We start from the raw sequence: 22080 nt of genomic DNA, 5'->3' as shown, positions 1-22080 counted from the left end.
GCGTCATGGTTAAAATAAACATTTGCAGAACATTTTGGACAGCAGCCTATGGCAGTAATTATTTCTTCTAAAATGTTTTTTTTTTTTTTTTTTTTTTTTTTTTTTTTTAGTATTGTATTTGCCGATTGAAAATAATTTACACTCGTAATTTATAAAAACAAATATTTACATGACTGGGGCTTAAAGAAGACAAATTTCATCTTATCATTAAGCCCCCCCTAAAAAAATGCATATTCATCAAATAAAATGTTTTAACAAAATGCAAAAAATAAAATATATAACGTTTAAAATATTTAGTAATTCAAAGAGTATTTATATTTAAGAACTAATTAGTAAAATAAGATGATATATAAGTATTAATATTACAAAAAGAATTTACAATAACTTTTTTTAATAAAAATTGAAATTATAAAATTTTACAACATTTTTAGTAATTAGTATTTCAAATAATAAAACTTAAAAAAATCGTTTGTAAATTCAAAACTTATAAGATAAGAAATACATTTACAATAGCAGACTATTGTTTAGAATATAAAATATAATATTAAAGAGTAATTAGTAGGTTAATTTTTGTTTTTGTTTGCTAGTTTAAAAAGCTTTTTAGAAGAACTTTAATTCATTTTCATGTATCATCAGTAATTGCTTAAGTTTTGTTTTAAACTGGTTTAAAGAATAATTAGATTTCAGCTCATTATTTAATATTGTATTCCACAGCTTAGGACCTCGGTTAGCAATTGAGAATTTGGTTGCTGAATAATGTGTTTTGGATTGAATGTAATTGTTTTTTGAAAATCTGGTAGGGTATATGTGGTTTATTTTTTCAAAAAGTGAATTAAATAACATTGGTGATATTTTTTTATCAAGTTTAAACATGAAGATAAGAATATGGTAAAGGTTTAGTTTATATACATTTAGAATATTAAGTTTATTAAATAATGTTTGAGTGTGAGAGAAACGGTCTACGTTTGTAATTATCCTTATAGCCTGTTTTTGTTTACTAAACAGTTTTTTTACTTTTGTTGCGTTTGTGCTGCACCAAGCAACGTTTGCATAATTTAAGTAGCAATGAATTAAAGAAAAATATAAGTTTTTTAAACAAGATAGATTTAAAAACTGCTTGGCTTTATACAAAACACCTATATTTTTTGATATTTTATTTTCAATTAGACCTATGTGGTCCCTCCAGGTTAAATTTTCATCCAGAACCACACCTAAAAATTTTATTGATTGCTCTCTTTTTAATAATGCGTTATCAATAAAAAGATCAGGAAGTTTTAATGGAATATCTTGTTTTTTATGAAGACGATGGAACAAAGTGTATTTGGATTTATTGATGTTCAAAGATAGTTTGTTTGATTTGAACCATTGGGTTAATTTTTCAAGTTCTTTGTTTACTGTTTGAAATAATTTACTGATATCTTTACTAGAATAAAACAAGTTTGTATCATCTGCAAACAAAATTAAGTTTAAAATGTTAGAAAATTTATATAAGTCGTTAATATAAACGAGAAATAAAAGTGGTCCTAAAATTGATCCTTGAGGCACACCACAGGTGATTGACTTATATTCCGTTTTTCCGCTATCATATGAAATAAACTGCTTTCTATTAGACAAGTAACTATCAAACCAGGACAAATTAGTATTTATTATACCATAACTTTTCAGTTTGGATAGAAGGATTTGATGATTGACAGTGTCAAAAGCTTTACTTAAATCGATAAATACACCTAGGGTATACTTGTCATCATCAAACCCTTTAAATATATCATGAACAAGGTGAGTGATTGCATGATCAGTTGAATGACCAGATTTAAATCCAAACTGTTTATGAAAAAGAATATTATTAACATTTAAAAAGGAATATAGTCTATTATACATAACCCGCTCTAATATTTTAGAAAAACAAGAAAGAATTGAGATTGGTCTATAATTCGTAACATCGGAAGGATCACCTGATTTTAACACTGGAATGACTTTTGCAATTTTTAGGTTATCTGGAAAAACGCCTTGTTTTAGAGATAAATTAAAAATATGTAGTAATGGAATTGTAATTTGTTTTATTGATTTGATAATGACATTACTACTTATATCATCAAATCCTAAACTTTTATTGGGTTTTAATAAAGAGACTGCGTCTAGTAATTCTAGTTAATGAATAATGTTAGTGTTCATAAAAATATAGCAGTCATTGGACTGATCATCATTAGCAGAAAGATTATTTTTATTTACAAAATCATTATTTACAATATCGACGGAAGATTTACTACTGCAACAGGATGACAATATCTTAATTTTTTTTGCAGAGCTACATTTGAATTGTAATTCTTCTAAATTAGATAGATTTTCTTCAGCTACAACGTTTGATGATTTATGTTGGTTTCCTCTGAAGAGTCTACGTTTCTTGCTATACCTTATTTTATTTCTTTTATCTTTATTTCCCATTATTTTAGTTATTATTTAACCAAAGTATAGAAGACAGAAAATTAGCCGAAGAAAGTTGTGGTTGTTGTAAAGTAATTAGACATTTACTGAAGAAATCGGTTAAAAACCATGTAATACACTGCACCAAAAGCATTTAATAATAAACAAAAGTAGTTTTGTTTATTATTAAATGAAGTTTTTTGTCCTAATTTTTATGGTATTTTGTGCTACTTTTTAGCTACATAGCAACGGAATAAACAATCCGTTGCTACGGACAAATTTATGAAAATGCCTAAACCGCATTATTAAAAACTGATTTTTGATAGGGTTAGCTTTATTTTTATATAAAACTAATATGAAATTCCTAATCTACGATAATTATATTACTTAAAAACTTTAAAATTGAAAAAATGATTTTTTTGATTTTTAATAGTGGTCTACCACCTTAAATAAAAGAATTATTTTAATTAACGAATTGAAAAAATTATAATAATAATAAGATAAAATAATAATAATAATAATAATAATAAGATAAATCAATTTCTATATGATTAAAAACTTTATTCATAAATTTATCTAATACTTAATATATAACACTTTACATATATAGGCTTATATATTAAAACGCGTAGTCCATTTGTTGCGTTATTATATGTGTACATAGCCTTCTAGAAGGTAAACAGTGAACTGTAAGAAAATAATAATCTCTTTAATTATCTATTTTTTGCAAGCGAAAAATATGACTTGAGGAAAAAGTCGGGAAAGGATGTGATTTATGTAATAGCAATAGTTTTAGGGAAAAAACAAGGCCTGTTTTCCCCACCGTACCATTGTTATTACTCAAAAATTCTTTGATTTGTTGCCTGAAAAAAAAAAGATATAATGTATAAAAAAATTAATCAAAAAAACTGATTTCTATACTGATTGATTTAAACTACTTAACACTAACATCTTAGTGTCCATGCATGCAAAAAGTCATCTTTCTAAGTTGAAACAGCATATCAAAAGCCAGGTTATTGGCTCAATAATAAGATCTGATACATAAAAATAATCAATGAAAGAATTATAAATCTTTTCATTATCTTATCAACAACAGCAAAAAAAAGAGGGTGAGGGGGCTTAATATACACATTAGGCATTGAAAAAATATTGCTAACCAATACACTTACCTCATGTCTGTAAATGAAAACTATTAATGCAAGTATATAAACCATATTATGATTTACAATAACACATACCTTATTATAATCAATTTGCACATCATTTTTTTATGATGTTACCATATTACCACTGATGATGTCTGCAGATAGTTGGTATTTGCTCATTTCATACTCGACAGCATCAACATCCTCATTTTTATTTGGTTTCCAATAAGAAACTATGAATATACCACTGTTCTTCTTTTTAATGCTAAGAAGTCTGCCAAAATATACATCTTGGCTGTTAGAGGCTTTATCAAATCTCAAGTGGCAAATACATCTTCCAATAGCAGCTCCAATAAGAATTTCGTCAATATTAGAAGCCTCATTATTTTCTAAGTCAGGAAATTTTTCTTTTATCTGATTAGGCATACAATTTTTTAAAATTATTTCTATTTTTCTCTGTTCTTTGTCCTTTTTATTTTGAACTTTGTCAGCCATACGCTTTATAAGTTCTGACATCATTTCTTTATGACATTGTGCATTTGCAAATCGAGTTTTTCTGGCATTAGAAATAGCCCATAATATTAATTTATTTTGAATATCAGTAGGCTTTTTGGAGAGTAGAGTAGTTGTTTTATTTTTACAAGAACGAAGTTTTGAAAGAAAACAAAGCGTGGCTTATGAGTATGTTTAGTTGCTTTGCAGCACTAAACAAACTCATAAGTTCTTCTGAGTCAATGTTGTGAAGTCTTGCTGATTTAGTCTGGTTCATAATTTGATTATTAGAACTCATGTTGAACTGACGCTTGTACTGCCTGTCAATGACACTAACAACAGCTTTCAGACATTCAGCTAATGTTTTACTCACTTCATCAGATACTGGGCAAAAGCTGAATATTGAATCAAAATTAGGATCTTTAATAATATTTCCAAAAAAAACAGTTTTTTGTTTAATTAGATTTAGAGGATCCTTGCTGTTTTCAATAAGAGTGTTCCGAACATTTTTGACTATCTGAATGCCAGATATGAAGTCAAGTCCCTGACCTGGTGTGATATAAAACTTTGTCATCCAAGGACCAGTTAGTAGCTTTCCAATTAAAGCTAGGGCAAATAATTCACGGAAACCTGAAACAAAAAATTTATAAACAAACCATAGTGTGTCATATAATTATACATGTATATATATATATACGGCCCTATCTTATATATCGGTGCCGGTCTGAAGGAGAACATATTATGAACACAACATGGAGCTGCAAGTATGTAAATAAACGTGCGAAAATAAAGTTTTATAGCATTTTCTAATTACCTTGTTTAATCTTAAGAATCTATTTATAAAAGATGGCAGAAAGTGGTAAAGTTGGTGTTTCTCCTCCAATGTTAGATTTAGTTGTAGATAGGTATGCTGCATTTTGCTCCTGGATTGATAAATGGCAGGATTATGTTTTGTTGTCGGATTTACAGAAAAAAACACTTGCGTATCAAGCTTCTATGTTAAGGTATACGTTTTCTTCAGAAACTCGAAACATTTACGAATCATTAAACCTAACCGAAAATGAAAAAACAGATCCACCTATTATATTGGAGAAAATGGAAGTGTTTGCTCAAGGTATTATTAATGAGACTTTAGAAAGACATAAATATTTTGAACGTTGTCAAGAAGATGGTGAATGCTTTGATGATTTCTTAACCGAGGTTAAATTATTAAGTAAAAATTGCAATTTTTGTAATACTGAAGTTTGTTTTGGCAGTTTAATAAGAGATAAAATTGTATATGGAATACGGTGTGACAAAGTACGTGAGAAATTACTTTCTGAAAAGACTTTGACACTAGTTAAAGCAGTAGAAATTTGTCGTTCTTCAGAAAAAGCACGAGATGGTTTATCTGAGTTGCGAAATAATAAAAGTGAAAGTGTAAATCGTATTGGAAAACAATTGCACAGTAAAAATAAATTTAATTCACCCACACAGAATAGTGATAATAGAGATTTTAAATTTAATTCATTTGTATGTAAATTCTGTTTAAAAAAGCATCCATTTATTTAGGGATCATGTCCAGCATGGGGTAAAAAGTGCAGAGATAGTAGCATTATGAATCACTTTTCAAATAGTTCAGTTTGCCTAAAAGCAAATCCAAATATTCCTGATAGAGATGTTGATCAACAGAACGATAGTAAAAATTCATCAAGTATGCAGCATCTAGGTGCGTTATTTTTAGGAAGAGTTGGAGCAGATTGTGTAAACAGACCTTGGGAAATTCAATTAAAAGTAAAATATGGAAAAACAACATTTAAAATTGACACAGGCGCTGAAGTCACAGTTACAGGAACTAAACATTTAAAAAAGTTTGGAATTAAAATTGAACATTTATACACTACTAATAAACGACTATTTGGTCCTGATTATAAGCAACTCAATTGTCTTGGATACTTTTAAAAAATCATTCTCTATAAACGGTCAGAACAGTAAATTAATTACTATATATGTTTGTGAAAATGTGCAAACTGCTTTATTAGGAATACCTGCCTTACAAAAGTTTAACCTAGTTAAAGTAGATATTCATGAACGATTCATGTGTGCTATGATTTCAAAATCAAAAAGTAACATTGTAGAACAGTTTCCTTCAGTATTCAAAGGGTTAGGAACTTTTAAAGGTGACCCTGTACATATAACAATACAAGAAAATACAAAAACATACCGCATTGGAGCGCCACGACGAGTAGCGTTCCCACTACTAGAACCGTTGAAGCTAGAGCTAGAGCGTATGAAAGAGATGGGTGTTATCAAAATAGTAGATCAACCTACAGACTGGTGTTATCCAATAGTAATTGTGAAAAAACCAAATGGACTACTTCGTATCTGTATTGATTTAACACAATTAAACAAAGACACCTAGCGTGAGTTCTATGAGCTGCCAAGTGTAGACGATTCATTGGCCCAACTTGGAAATAGATGTAAATATATGGCAAAATTAGATGCTAACTCAGTTTATTGGCATTTACCAATGGATATTGAAAGTCAGTTAAAATGTGCATTTACGACACCTTTTGGGCGATTCTGCCCAACGAGGGGTCCATTTGGATTAACGTCACTCCCTGAAATTTTTAGTAAAAAAATGGATAAATTTATTGATAGTCTAAAAGGAGTGGTTAAAAGTATGGATGATTTTTTAGTTTTTGGAAATACAGAAATGGAATATAACGAAAACCTTGTAGCATTGTTAAATAGATTTGCTGAAAAAGTTACCCTGAATGTAGAGAAATGTTTATTTAATCAAACAGAAGTGAAGTTTTTAGGTCATAAAATTTTAGCAGAAGGAGTAAAACCATTGACCAAAAAAGTTGAGGCAATAAAAAATTTTCCAAAACCAACAAATATCACGTCTTAAAATATTTGTATGGTTTGCAAAAATTTATATTAGAAACAGATCACAAACCATTAATTCCAATATTAAATTATCGCTCACTTATTGATGTCTCCAAGAATTCAACGTTTAAGGATGAAGTTATTAAGATTTTCATTTACTGTAGAACATGTTGCGGGCAAATCTATTACTGATGCAGATGCATCAGATGTCTCGTGCACCTGTATCTAATCCTACAAAAGAAGATGAGATTGCAGAAAATGATCTTAATGTGTATGTAAATTCAATAATAAAAAGTATGACTGCTACAGAGAGTCGTTTAGAAGAAATTAAGCATAAAACTGCAGAAGATGAACTTTTAAACCAATTGCAAGAAAGTATCATTTCTGGATGGCCAAATTCCAAAAAATACTGTTCGGCGAATCTCCAACCTTACTGGGATATTAAAGATGAAATAGTTAAAATTGATGGACTCTTATTATATCAAAATAGAATAATAATCCCAGTTAGTATGCGAAGAGAAATTCTTTCAAAATTGCATGAAGGTCACTTGGAAATGGAGAAATGCAAACGTCGTGCACGTCAGAGTGTTTTTTGACCAGGTTTAAATAACCAAATTGAACAGTTAGTTCGAAAATGTGAGGCATGTATGAAGTATTTCCCATCAAAGCCGAAAGAACCTCTCCTAATTCCTGATGTCCCAACACGACCATGGCAAAAACTTGGAACTGATTTGTTTCAGTGGGCTAATAAAAACTATTTAATTATTGCCGATTATTATAGCTTGTGGACTAAGGTGTTTCTGCTTTCAAGTACTGGATCAGAAAATGTTATACAAGCATGCAAAGAATCTTTTTCTAGAAATGGTATCCCTAAGGAGTTGGTGTCAGATAATGGTACACAATATAGTTCGAAAGTGTTTCGTCAATTCTCTCAACAATGGCAATTTAAGCACATAACAAGTAGTCCACACTATGCACAATCGAATGGTTTAGCAGAGGCAACTGTAAAATCAGTAAAACTGTTGATAAAGAAATTTTATATGTCAAATGAGGACATTTATAAAGGTATCTTAATTTTACATAATACTCCAACAAAATGTGGTTTATCTCCAGCGGAACTATTACATGGGCGTCAACTAAGAGATAACTTACCCAGGTTTTAATCTCGAAATAAAGAACAGTCAAAATTTGCAAGAGATATAGTCAAAGAGAGAGTTCAATCTAAAAAATACTATGATAAAAATATTGGTGTTTTTGAACCATACGTCTATAGACAAAGCCAAATTGTTGCAATTCAAAACGAAATAACTCATGAATGGAGTCTTAGAGTTAAAATAATGAAATACGTTGCCCCTAGATCATATGAAGTAAAATTAAATTACAATGGACATATCCTTCGTCGAAATCAGATTCAACTTAGAAAAGTTTACGCTATATCTGCTCCATGCCTGACTCGGGCTAAGGTGGCTATAATGCACAGAGGACAAACTACTCTTTCGTTTGAAGAATGCAATAGTGGTACAACGTCATTGGAATTGGAGAGCGAGAATAATAAAATAATTAAAGAGAACAATTTAGTTGAAAATACAAAAGAAGATCAAACAATTCGATTATCGAGTCGTGGACGAAGAATAAAGAATAAAATACCACTCGATTATGAAGATTTATGAGTTAATTTGATTTCTTGACATTTATATATATAGTTTGTCTATTAGGGACATGTGTCATATTATTATACATGTATATATATATATATATACGGCCCTATCTTATATATCAGTGCCGGTCTTAAGAAGAATATATTATGAACACAACACATAGTATTAGTCTCTAATAATCGACAATCTCCTAACTATTGCTGCAAGTATCATTACTATTGGTTTTAAAGGTTTATCCCATAGCCTTTAATATTGCACCCCTTCCTATCAATTTAAGGTCTAAATGTGTTCAAGAATGGAAACAATTATATAAAAGATTCACCTGTTCCGGATGTAAAATCTTGAAACAAACTATATGTCAGACCTCCACATAACGCTAAGCCAGAAAACAAAAATGTCTTCAATATTTCATAGTGATGAACCAAAATACCACATGTGTGAAAAAGAATGTGTAGTTTCTTCTCTCTGTAGCGTGGTAGCAGTCCTCTGGGCAGCTTGTGTTGGTCCAAAAAGGATATAAAACCCTTTGGGTTACCAAAGGGTTTTATATCCTTTATAAAACCTTTTGGTGGGATTAAGATTATACATGTACCTTTTGCATGTTCCTTGTAGCGAAGTTTGTTTAGCTGTAAAACAATATTTGCTGCAATGCAGTCTCTTCCAAAAAGTTTTCCTTTAGAGGTCTCTAATGCTTTGAGTGAAGACTTGCACGAACTGGTCATTGTGTCCAAGCGGTGAAGGTGACAATTTAGTTCATTTAATGATTTCTGCCAAAAAAAGGTTTAACTTAGTAACTGTCGCATAGTTTGTTGCTACGCTGTCACTCATTGTGTTAGTTATGTTTCCAATAATAGTACTTCGCACTTCAGTGAGTTGTAGCTGGTAAAAGTCACTATATAACTTGGCAAGGTTATCAACAAATTTTGTAATGCGACTCTGATAGTCGTAAGCTGTACCTCCAGGAAGTTGATTAATAGCTACAACTATACATACTGACTCTGTTGTTAAGTGCACAACATTTACATGAACACCCTCCTGTGTTGCTGCATCAAAACCAAGTGTCAGATTTTTTGTTGAGAAAGCTATTTCAGCGGTCAGTAAGTCTGATATTACACCTAGCTCATGCATCATTTTTTCCACAGTTGTGCGATGCGGAATGTGACTAAATTGATGGCCAGTGTGTTCTCCAATTTTACTGATCAGAGTTGGAACACTATGTGTAGGAACTTGGCACACAAGCATGTCATATATAAGTGCTCTAATATCTGCTGAGTAGTATTTTTCATTTTTGGTGTTTTGTTTGATTTGTTGCATTTGCTCCACTTTTTCCTATAAAATCAGTATGTCATTTTGCAGTACTAGAATTTCAGAATTTTTGTCAGCAAAATTTACCCAAAGCAACTTTTGATAAGATAAGTTGCTTTGGGTAAATTTCAACTATTGTTTTAAAATAAAAATGTGATTTTGAAGTTTCTTTAACTGTAAATTCAAATACTTTTTCTTTTATTTTTTTCAAAGATTAAGGATTGTCTTTTCTATGCGAGCAATAACCTGATTTAGATATTTTAATTGGTATCGCAGGGCCTTTGCCTTTTCTTTTAACTCTTTTAGATCTTCTTTATGTTTTTGTTTTTTATTTGCCATTTCATTTGCCAAAATAGTTAACCTCTTTTGCAAAACTTTTGTCCTAGGACTTAACTGATCAGCCTGGGTAGAAGTGGTTCATGAGAAGAGCTTATTAAAGTGGGACCAGATAAAGAAGGAGTTAAGTGATTACTATTTGATACAAATAAAGCACTGATGTTTTGAGAACATAAAACAGAAGAACACGAAACAATGTTACTTGAGCTTGTGGTTGAATGCAATGGTTGTGGCATTGCAGATGCCAAAAATTTTGGCATGCAAAGAGCACGTTGCAGATATTATTAATTTGTTTAGAATCCCTTGAAAAATTACGTGCATAGCATTTGGATCTATTTACTAGTTGCACAATCTGACTTCTACATATTTTGAAATTAAAATGTTTATTGACTATTTCAACAGTTGTTTTAAATGATTCATTGTTGGATATGAATGTATTCAATATAAGTCCATTTCTACAATCAATATTTAAACGAGTTGGCATTGTAAAGTTACAAGCTAAATAACTTTTGGCTTCACCATAAAATAGATGATTCTTTTTAGGTCCCATAAAGCTCTAAAAAATTTTTTTAATAATCATAACAATTATTTTATTGAATCAGCTTTAATCATTATTAAACTTTTTTTTTGAAAAAGCTATATTACATGCAACAGAAAAAAAAAATCGCTTGAATCTTGTTAATATATAGAATAAATATATAGCATAGTTTTTTGTGTGTGTAAACCATGTTTTGAATACTTTAAAAAATCACCAATATTTTTAATAAAGTTTCATTCTTCTAAAAAAACAACTTTTTAATGAATAAAAAAGTTCAAATATACAAAATGCTCATAATCGTGAATCCCCCCTCCCCCACAACCTCAACAACAGAAGAATATTTGGTACCTTTACTGCGTGCAAAAATAGAGTATGAACGTGTGATTATTTTTTAATGAAATTTAGCAGAAAAAAGTTAAAAAAAAAAACCATCATGCTTTCAATGTTAATGCACCTCCAGAACAGGATCTAAGTTTTCAGTAGCAATTAAATCACTAAAAACGTTAGTAACTGCAAAAAAAAAAAACAAATTGCAATAAACTTACAACACTCTACTTTTAAAATATTATCAAAGTCAATATAAAATTCTAAAAAAAAGACGAGAAAAATCCATCCTTTTGACACCTACTTCGAGCACGCGGTGAAAAAATGGTCACAGATTTTATTTTTAAAATCGGTGCCGAAATTTAGCAGATACGCACGTACCTATACTATCAGATCTAAAATTAAAATTCCGACAAGATAGTGCTAAAAAAAAAGTGATTTTATTCGTGAACGGACGTGTTTGTGAACGGACGTGTCAAAGCTTGAAGAACAAAAAACTTTTATACTATCAGAAACAAGCAAATTAATAAAAGAACAAGAACAAAACTTTATATTAATAATAAGTGGAAACTTAAAAATTCTCGCAGAACGACTCGACAAACTTGAATATGAAGCAAAAGAAAGCAATGCCAAAGATGGCATCATTGAAAGAGAAATTTACGAAATTAAAGAGAGCTTAAACTTTCAAGAAGAAAGTATAAATAAAAAATTGGAAAAAATTACAACAAATTTGGGGTATGAACTTTCTAGTAAAAAAAACAGTGGACTTGGAGAGCCGCTCACGCAGAAACAATTTAAGGGTCGATGGTGTAAAGGAAAAAGAAGGCGAAAGCTGGGATGATTGTCGAAACTCGATAAAAGAAATAATTAAAAACAAACTTAACATATCTGACAAAATTGAAAGAGCCCATCGTATTGGAAATGCAAGAAATGATAAGTTACCAAGGACAATATTCTTCAAACTGCTGAATTATTCAGATAAAACTAAAGTTCTCAACAACGCAATAAAATTAAGAGAGACTGGCCTATATATAAACGAAGACTACGCGAAAGAAACAATAGAACATCGACAGAAACTGTTGGAGGAAGTTAAACGACTTCGTAAAGCTGGCAAGTACGCCATTATTAAATTTGATAAAATTTATTGCAGAGATTTTAAAAATAAACAGCTGTTTTAAGCGAGTGCATTTTCTGATAAGTTTTTATTTTCTAAAAAATATTATGGCTTATGAAACAATAGGCTTTGAGACGCTGCGTTTGAATATCTTTGAAATTGCTAATAAATCTTTACCGCATGATCATTATGACGACTAGCTTTTTAAATGAAAAATACTCTGATTCTGAATATTTTGATATACAAAATTTTAATTTGAACTAAAAACCACTATAAATAACTTTACGGTAATAAACACATAAACATCAGAAGTTTACTTATTAATATAGACAAATTAAAAAACTTTCTCCTTGAATGCAAACATACTTTCAGTATGATCTGCCTTACAGAGACTTGGTGCTCTGACGAAGCAGCAGAAACTAACTCTGACCTCCAAATTCCAAATTATAAATTATTTTTTTAAGATAGATCAGTTTACAAAAGAGGAGGAGGAATTGTGAATTATATACGGAATGATCTAAACATTAAGATAAGAACTGATCTTTCAAACTCTGATGGCGATAGTGAGGTCTTCACAATGGAAGTTATTAACACTGCCTCAAAGAACTTTCTAATTGCCTCAATGGAAGTTATTAACACTGCCTCAAAGAACTTTCTACGTGCTACAGACCACCTGATGGTGATACTTGTAAATTTTCAAATTATATGAAACATATAATTACAAAAAATAAAGAACAGAAAAAGTTATTCATAATTGGAGATATAAACATAAATATTTTAATGTACAACAAACATGCTACTACTAAAAATTTCTTTGACGACATGTTTCAACTTAATATCTTCCACATTATCAACAAACCTACCAGGGTAACTTTCAAATCTATTACTGCTGTTGACAATATTTTAACAAACTCAATACAAGATCCTTCTCTAAAATCAGGAATAATAAAAACAGATATTTCAGATCACTTTCCAATATACTTCTCTTTGTCACAAAATTCCACAAAAATTAATAATTCAAATATCTTATGTTATAAAAGAATTATCGATGAAACGTCTACTCAAAAATTTAAGGACTTGCTATCGGCAACAAATTGGCAAAAGGTCTACCAAGAATGTGACCAAGGAAACACAAACTCTGCGTACATAAATTTATAAATTTATTTATCCTATAATATAATAAAAGTTTCCAATTCAAGAAAAAGAAATAAAAGCAAAATATTTAAATTGTCCATCGATAACAAAAGAAATGAGAAAATCCTCAAAACAAAACAAAAAACTATACGTAAAATACTTAAAAAATAGAAGGGAAACGAACCTATCCCTCTACAAGCAATACAAAAACCTATTTGAAAAAATTAAAAATAACACAAAAGTTCATATTATTTTAATCATATACAAAAATTTAATGGTGACTTAAAAAAGACATGGGACATTATGAAGGAAATAATTGGTAAAAGAAAATTTAATGTTAACAAAATGCCTTCTAGAGTAATAATTAATGAAAGTGAATCAAACAGCAAGATATTTCCAATAAATTTAACAAATACTTTGCCAACATTGGGACTGATCTTGCATCGAAAATTCAATGCCCAAATAATACATTTAAAAGTTACTTAACAGGCTCACACTGCTCTTTAAATTTCAATGTATCAATAAATCAAGACAAACTAGCTATAAAATCACTTAAAATTAAGTCCCCTGAAATTGATGATATCTCATGCAAAGTAGTGTCAGATGTTTTTGAGGAGATCCAATTTACCAAGTATTTACGTAATCCAATTTACCAAGTATTGAATTCATCAGTTTCAACAGGTATTGTACCTGATAAACTAAAAATCTCTGAAATCATACCAATCTATAAATCAGGAGAAACCAATTCTTTAAACAATTATAGACCAATCTCTATCCTTTCGGTATTCTCAAAACTTCTAGAACGAATAATCTATAATAAAGGAATATTTAAAAACTAACAAAATTATCAATAAAGGTCAATATGGTTTTCAAAAGCTACACTCAACTGAGCATGCAATCCTTGACCTCTCAAATAGGATAGGTAGATCATTTAAAAAAAAAAATCACATCAGGGATCTTTATTGATTTGTCAAAGGCATTTGACACCGTCAACCATGAGATTTTACTAACAAAAATGAAAAACTTTGGTATAAAAAATCAAGCTTTAAATTGGTTTAAAAACTACCTTATTAACAGACAACAGTGTGTTATTATAGATAGAAAAAGCAAATTTACTAAAAACAAAATTTGGTGTACCCTAAGGTTCCATTCTTGCTCCTCTTTTGTTTCTTATTTATATTAACGATTTTTTAAACGCCTCTAATATCTTTAAAACTATAATGTTTGCCGACGATACAAACTTATTTTACTCATCAAAGACAATCGAAGACCTCTATGAAAAAACAAATGCTGAATTAAAAAAAGTTAATATATGGTTTAAATCAAATAAACTGTCACTCAATATAGAAAAAACTAAGTATATACTATTTCACTCATATCAACAAATTAAAAAAATACCCCTGAACCTACCAACAATTAATATAGAAAATGTAACCATCAAAAGAGCTCTGAATACAAAGTTTTTAGGAGTTCTAATTGATGAACACATCTCCTGGAAACCCCACATAAACTACATAAACACAATGGGGCAGTACCCACAAATCTAAATTACATTCACTTTACTTACGTCAAAAACACGCTTCAAGACTAGTATACAACAAAAACAAATTTACTCATGCTCAACCCCTACTGGAACAAATGAACGCACTAAATATATTTCAAATAAATATTTTTCAAAATATATTTCAAAATATACTTTTCATGTTTAAATATAAACTAAGTCTGGTTCCAGAACACTTTACAGCACACTTTTTTAAAAACAATATAAATAAATACAATACAAGAGCAACAGGCAAATTTAAGATACCTTTTGAAACAACAAGACTCTCAAAATTCTCAATCACATATCGTGGTCTCTATTTATTTAACAAATTAGTTTCCAGAAACGAATCACTATTAAACTTAAACAACGAACACTTTCTGAAAAAAAAGCTAAAAACTACAATAATCAAATTAAACAACTGTAAGGAATTTTTTTAAATTTGAATAAATAAATAAATGTAACTTTTCTTTTAATACAAATCGATAAAAAAAATAATATTAATAACAAGGTATATATCACGGCAGTTTCAAATTGATACTTATTGGAACTTTATTCTGAGCATGCGCAGTCAACACTTGTAAAACTAAAGAAAATTTTAGGTTATTTCAATTATTTCTTTCTGAAGCTCAGCTACTCCAACTTGATTTTATTTATGTTTGATATTTCAAAATTTTTCTTAACCGAAGCGATTTAATTCAGAGATAACTGATAAAACCTTGTTTTATAAATTTTGGTGTTGCAAATAGGATTTTCAAGGAAAACTTTTAAATTAAACGGTAAAAAATTGTTCTTAAAATTTCATATTTTTTAAGCATCTAATAGATGATCTATGTTATAATAAAACGAATTTTCTGTATCTGAAAGTAATTATTTTTATTTTCATCAGTTTATTGTACTTCCTTTAAACTTAATTGTAGAGACCGATTTTTTTTTTTTTGGGGGCTAATTTTTAATTTATCTTACACAATGTTATATTTAGATATTTTATAAACATGGACCATTTAACCAAGTTAAGTCTCATTTGCAGAATATGTGGAGAATATATAAGGAAAGACTCAGTTGATGTGTGTAAATATTCTGAAAGAATCGAAAATTCATTTTATATAAACATCAACATTGATAATAAACCTAGGACCTAGGGTAGGCATATTTTTAATATATAGCAAAATAAAATAAACTGTATTATGTTTTGTTGTAATTAATAAAATATAATTTGATTTCACTTTTCTTTCTAGCCTTTGTACTTTACTTCCAACTTGATGGCATACAAAGAGGGCTTAGATGTTAGTAAAAGGACAATTAAAAAAAGACATCAAGCTGTTTTAAATTCTTTAAATGTGGCCTCTGGTATGCCCAGCACAACAAAAATTCAGCAAACCTCTGCTATTTTAAATTCATTCAAAGTAAAAGATCAAGTTAAAATATTGAAGATGTCAGACATACCTTTATCAGTTATAAGTGCTGAAGAAATGATAAGTATGAAAGCTCATATGGGAATTACATATTCAAACATGAAGATACTTGCAAGGTAAATTAACTTCATATATATATATATATATATATATATATATATATATATATATATATATATATATATATATATATATATATATATATATTTATATATATATATATTATTTTTATATATACAAACTTTGAATTTGACCAAATCAAACTAAAATGAAAGTGTGAATAAATAAAAAAACAAAATGTTTAAAATTTTATTATAGATGGCTTAAAACCAAAGATATAAAATGTGCATCAAACAAAAAGCAACGAAAAGTAGCTAAATCCTGGTCTGGAGGGGATTGGGTAGTTTGTAATGCTCCGTTTAACTTTCTTTTAAAAGACTCCAGTGATTCATTTGAAGTTGAAAATGCTCCTTGGGGATACATTAAAGATCTTCCATCACATATAATAAACAAACTCAATCTTCTAAAAAAGTAAAGATAGTATTTTACATAAATGTGTGTCTGTATAAAAATGTTGTCATTGTATATGCTTTTTTATTAAAAGTTTATTTATTTTCTAAAATTATTTTAAATTCAATTACAAATTAAATAGGAAAAATTTGCTACAGCATTCCAATATAAAAAATGACGAAATTCACATTAAAATTAGTGGTGATTATGGTGGTGGATCCTTTAAGATGTGTTATCAAATTGTGAATGTTGATAAGCCTAATGCCAGAAGAAACACAAATGTATTTAGTATTTTTGAAGCAAAAGAATACAAACCAAACCTTATTGTGGGTCTTTCAATGTTTACACAACAAATTAATCAGTTGCAGTCACTGTGTTGGAAGTAGGTTTTATTTTATCAAATTGTTTAATGTATTTGGATAAATAGATTTTAATCTACTTTAATAAAAATTATTTTTAGTGAGAAAAAAATAAGAGTATTTATCTTTGGTGATTACAAGTTCTTATGTTCAGCATATGGAATTACTGGTGCAAATAATAAAATTGTGCAACAAACAAATCATATTTAGTGGCTTTTTAAACGCTATGTATAAAATATATTATCATATTAGGTCGACATGCTTGCTTGTTTTGTCATATAACTCGTGCAAAGATGAAAAAGCCATATGCTCAACAAATAAGTAATTGTTCCAGTCGCACGCTGGAAATGCTTGATGCAGATTTGCAAAAATTCATTCAAAAAGGTCAAATACCAAGGTTTGCAAAGTATTGTAACAATGTCATTGATTCACCACTTTTCAATATTCCTTTAACACAAGTATTTTTATAATATATTACATTTTTATAGTATATTAATTTTTTACTTATTTATATCATTTTAATATTGTTTTTATTGATTTAATGAATCTAGGTTGGCATTCCATCGTTGCATATCTCATTAGGAATTTATCTTAAATTTTTTAATATGCTGGAAGATGGCTGTCATCTCATAGATATAAAAATTGCAGCTAAAATGTGTTTAAAAAATAAAACTGTAAATGACAAAAGTTTTGATGAGTATATTGAAGTTCAGTTGAAAATATATGAACAAGAAAAAATTATTTCTGAATATTGTGAAAAAATAAAGCTAATTCATGAAGCAATGGCAACACAAGTTCTACGTTCTCCTGAAAATAAAGAATATCTCAATGAAATTTTTCAGCCCTGAGTAATTCATTTTATGGAGAAGAAAAATGCGAAGGTATAATAAGTTAATATTTGAAATAATAAAATAAAATATTCTATAGTTTTATGTGAATGAAACATTTATCAATGTAATAGCAAATGCTTCTGTGTGTGTGTTTATGTAGTGTTGTTTTTTATATAGCTTATTGAATTAGAAGAGTTAAAAACTAAAACATTTGAAAAATCGCATGGACCACTTGTGAAAAACCTTGATGAAGTTCTATGTGGTCATAATGTTCAAAGACAAGCTTACTACGGAAAATGCTTTATCGGGAATCATGTTCATAAAATGTTAAAGGTTTTTCTATACATATTTTTGCATACTTGTAAATATAAATTGTATAAATATTTTTGTAAATATATAACGTATAGAAGTACTAATTCTGTAAATTACAAAATTTATTTTTCATCTATTAGTTAAACAGTGTCCTACATCTTTGCAATTCGATACCTAAGATAGTAACAGATCTTGGATTTATTGATACAGATGTACATAACGAGGCAAAGATCTTAAGTGAGAAATTTTGTAAATTTGTTCTCCAAATAACGGTACATGCTACAACTTTATGAATTCAAGTGAAATAATTAATAATAATCCATTATTAGAATTAGGTAAAAATACATATTTATAAACTGTTTGTATTAAGTTACTTGTATTAAATTTCCTCTTGCTTGCATAATTATTCTTACTTAGTTTTTCACGTTTTTTAATTTAATTTTTTTTTTGGAATCAGAAGGAGCCATTGGAGAATTAATGAGTTACTTTCGTAAAACATGGCCCAATGAGTCCATTACGCCAAAAATGCATTTATTAGAAAACCATTGTGTTGATTTCGTTAGAAATTGGGGTTTAGGTCTTAATATTTATGGAGAGCAAGGTTTAGAAAGCATGCATGCTGAATTCAACAGTATGAACAGCACCTTCTGCCATATGAAAGGAAAACAAAGACTACAAAGTATTCTGTCCAATCATTACATCAAAAACTCCCCAGAAGCTTTGGAAATTCGTCCAACTACTCAAGAAAGAAAAACTTATAAAAGAAAAGCCTTGTGATGTTTCATAGATAATTGTATATACGATAGTAATTGCATAACGACTTAATTTTAATGTTTATTGTTAAAAATATGTGTGTGTATATATAAATATATATATATATATATATATATATATATATATATATATATATATATATATATATATATATATATATATATATATTTCCGAATATAATAAATATTTAGTATAATAAATAGTTAATGTTTTGCATACTAGACAACAAAGAATATTTCATTTTATAATTATTAGATTGTTATTCCTTAAGTTTTCGCGGACATCTTAGAAAGTTTCTATAGTTACTTTCGGAAGTTTTAGGGGGAAAACGTATATTTTTATTTTACGAAAAAAGTATATAAAAAAAATAATCGGCTCAAAATTTGTCAGAATCTCCAAATACCTTAACTCCTTCTCTTAAATATTTCAGCTTTTCTCAAAAAATTCATTTAAGTACTTATTTATCAATAATTACTGACTTCCTTAAAAAATTTTAACTAAAAAAACTGAAAAGTTCTAGATCCTATAAAATAGGGATAAATGTTTTATATATATATTTTTTTTATAGAAAACTAGTATAACCTAATATTTAATAAAATAGAAAAATTTAATTAACTATTTTTATCAATAAGTATTTAAAATTTAGTTGTTAAAAAAAGTGATTTTTATGTTTTTTTTTGCGTTCCGCATCTTTATTGAATAATTAACCAAATAAATATTTGTCAATGCGCATGCCCAGAATAAAGTTCCATTACGAAACTGCCGTGATATGTAACACATACATATATACCACGTATGCAACTGATTTTTTATGTGTATTACACGTCTAAGAAAAAGGTACTCGATGACAAGACTGGCTTAAGTCTTCCGCGAGCTTCCTATGACTACAAATAAGTAATTCTTTTTATCAATCTTAAACAAATTTTGTTTTTATCATATTTATACACTAACATTATTTTGAAATGTGGTAAATAAACTTATAGTGAAACATCTAATCTCTCCTCCAAAAAATCAGCAGATTTATTTTTATTTATTGTATTTTATTTTAATTGGAGTAATATAGACATATATTTCTCGGATTATTTTCACGTACACGTTATTATATTGCTGTAATTGGTATAAATTTTTATATATTTTTTATTAAAAAATATATAAAATTTTTACTTTGTAGCATGCGTCAGAATGACACATCTGCAAAATCAGAATGACGCATGCTTTAAAACTACATATAATTTGGCAACATATATATAATTTTATATTGGGACAAATGCTTGAACGTAAAATATTCTTATTGCGGATTATATATAATTTAATAGGGTATTGATGTAATGATGAAATGACCACTTTAGGAAGTATATATAAATATATATATATATATAAATATATATATATATATATATATATATATATATATATATATATATATATATATATATATATATATATATATATGTATATATTTATATATATATATATAATATTATATATATATATCTTACCCTTTGCCTTTTTTTTGAATGGGGTTAAATTGAGCTAGGGGCGTCGTAGAAATCTCGCCCAGGGCGCTGGTAGTGCTAAAACCGGCACTGTATATATATACAAACACCTTTTTTATTATATTTTCTCATTAAGTTAACGTTTTTAAATGAAATTTAGCGTAAGCGTGTCAAATTATATTACAATTATGAAAAACAAAACAAAAATTCCCTTTTGGGAGTAATTACTCAAAATTTTGCTAAAAGAATGGAAATGATTGGCTCAAAAGTAATTGAACAAACTAAACTCTAACAACGTTGATATAACTTAAACTACTTTAACTTCTTTTTTTGACGACAGATTTTTATAAAAACGTTCAATGATCAATAATTTGATCATTGAATGTTTTATAAAAATGAGACATAAATATTTAAGCATAAATGTTTAAGTGAGGCAGTGAAAAAGTTGATTGTACAAACATCTAATGATTGTAAGACTGTGCAACAAATTTTAAAAGATACGAAAATTCCGCAATCAACAGTTGGTTATACATTAAAAATTTTTTAACAACGAAGTCACTTCCAAGTTTCAACAAAGTCAGGACGCCCAAAATCAACAACTTTTCGCCAAGATTATGTTATAGTAAGGTCGTCAAAGGCAGATCCGCGCAGGAGTGCTAAAGAAATTCATAGAGAATTTACACAGTCACATCAAATTTCTTGTTCTTATGCAACAGTAAAGCGTCGTTTAAGACAAAACAACCTTTTTAACCGTCTTCCTGTTAAAAAACCTTTTATTTCTGCAAAGAAACATCTAAAGAACATCTAAATTGGACAACAAACCAATGGTCGAAAATACTATGGAGAGATGAGTCAAAGTTTAATATGTTTGGTTCTGATGGTAATAAATAAGTTCGGCGTCCAATAGGTCTTCGAAATGATGTTAAGTACCAAGTTCCTAAAGTAAAGCATGGTGGTGGTTCAGTAATGGTTTGGTCATGTTTTAGCCGTGATGGAGTAGGTTCAATCTATCGAGTTTAAGGCATTATGGACCAAAACATGTATAAAGGAATAATCAAAGATACAATGCTGCCACATGCAAAAGACAAAATGTTGCGCGGTTGAACTTTCCAACACGACAACGATCCAAAACACACCTCCAAGCTAGTTACGGAATTTTTGGCTCAAAAAAAAGTTCGTATCTTGGAATGGCCGTTACTGACTCCGGAACTGAACATTTTGGGTATATATTGAGAGAAAGTGTTCGGAAACCATCTAATCAGCATGATATGTTTGAGTTGATTAAGCGAACTTGGGAGGAAATACCAATTGATGTTTTAATTAATTTGGTTGATTTAATGCCATGTAGATGTAATGCTGTCGTTGCGGCAAAAGGTTTTCCAACGAAGTACTAGGATTATGCAGATATATAAAGATTATATACATTGTGTAACAGAATATAACACTATGTAACATACATATTATTTAACAGAAATCTTCATAAAAAATGCTGAAATTTATCCTTTG

At 28.7% G+C, this 22080-nt stretch overlaps 1 protein-coding gene across 2 annotated transcripts; it reads left to right on the top strand.

The window, feature by feature from the left end:
- The first annotated feature begins 15402 nt into the window (after window positions 1-15402).
- Window positions 15403-19072, top strand: LOC136077908 (uncharacterized). Of its 2 annotated transcripts, none has more exons than XM_065792196.1 (10): window positions 15403-15657; window positions 15861-16021; window positions 16117-16409; window positions 16612-16824; window positions 16946-17185; window positions 17264-17620; window positions 17714-18043; window positions 18170-18325; window positions 18445-18639; window positions 18765-19072. In XM_065792196.1, the coding sequence occupies exons 3-6, from the start codon at window positions 16141-16143 to the stop codon at window positions 17370-17372; spliced, it is 831 nt and encodes a 276-aa protein (XP_065648268.1). In that variant the 5' UTR covers window positions 15403-15657; window positions 15861-16021; window positions 16117-16140; the 3' UTR covers window positions 17373-17620; window positions 17714-18043; window positions 18170-18325; window positions 18445-18639; window positions 18765-19072. The 2 variants fall into 2 exon arrangements, with proteins under 2 accessions (XP_065648268.1, XP_065648267.1); XM_065792195.1 differs by having other exon boundaries at window positions 18762-19072.
- Window positions 19073-22080: the final 3008 nt, after the last annotated feature.

Source organism: Hydra vulgaris, chromosome 03, assembly GCF_038396675.1.
Source record: "Hydra vulgaris chromosome 03, alternate assembly HydraT2T_AEP".
In the NCBI taxonomy this organism is placed as follows: domain Eukaryota; kingdom Metazoa; phylum Cnidaria; class Hydrozoa; order Anthoathecata; family Hydridae; genus Hydra; species Hydra vulgaris.
This window is presented reverse-complemented; position numbering and strand designations above follow the sequence as displayed.

Bases quoted from the DNA above. Each gene is read 5' to 3' on its own strand.
- LOC136077908 (XM_065792196.1), top strand. From the start codon at position 16,141: ATGGCATACAAAGAGGGCTTAGATGTTAGTAAAAGGACAATTAAAAAA. The intron at 16,410-16,611 runs GTAAATTAACTT...ATTTTATTATAG, and splicing joins AACATGAAGATACTTGCAAG to ATGGCTTAAAACCAAAGATA. The intron at 16,825-16,945 runs GTAAAGATAGTA...CAAATTAAATAG, and splicing joins AAACTCAATCTTCTAAAAAA to GAAAAATTTGCTACAGCATT.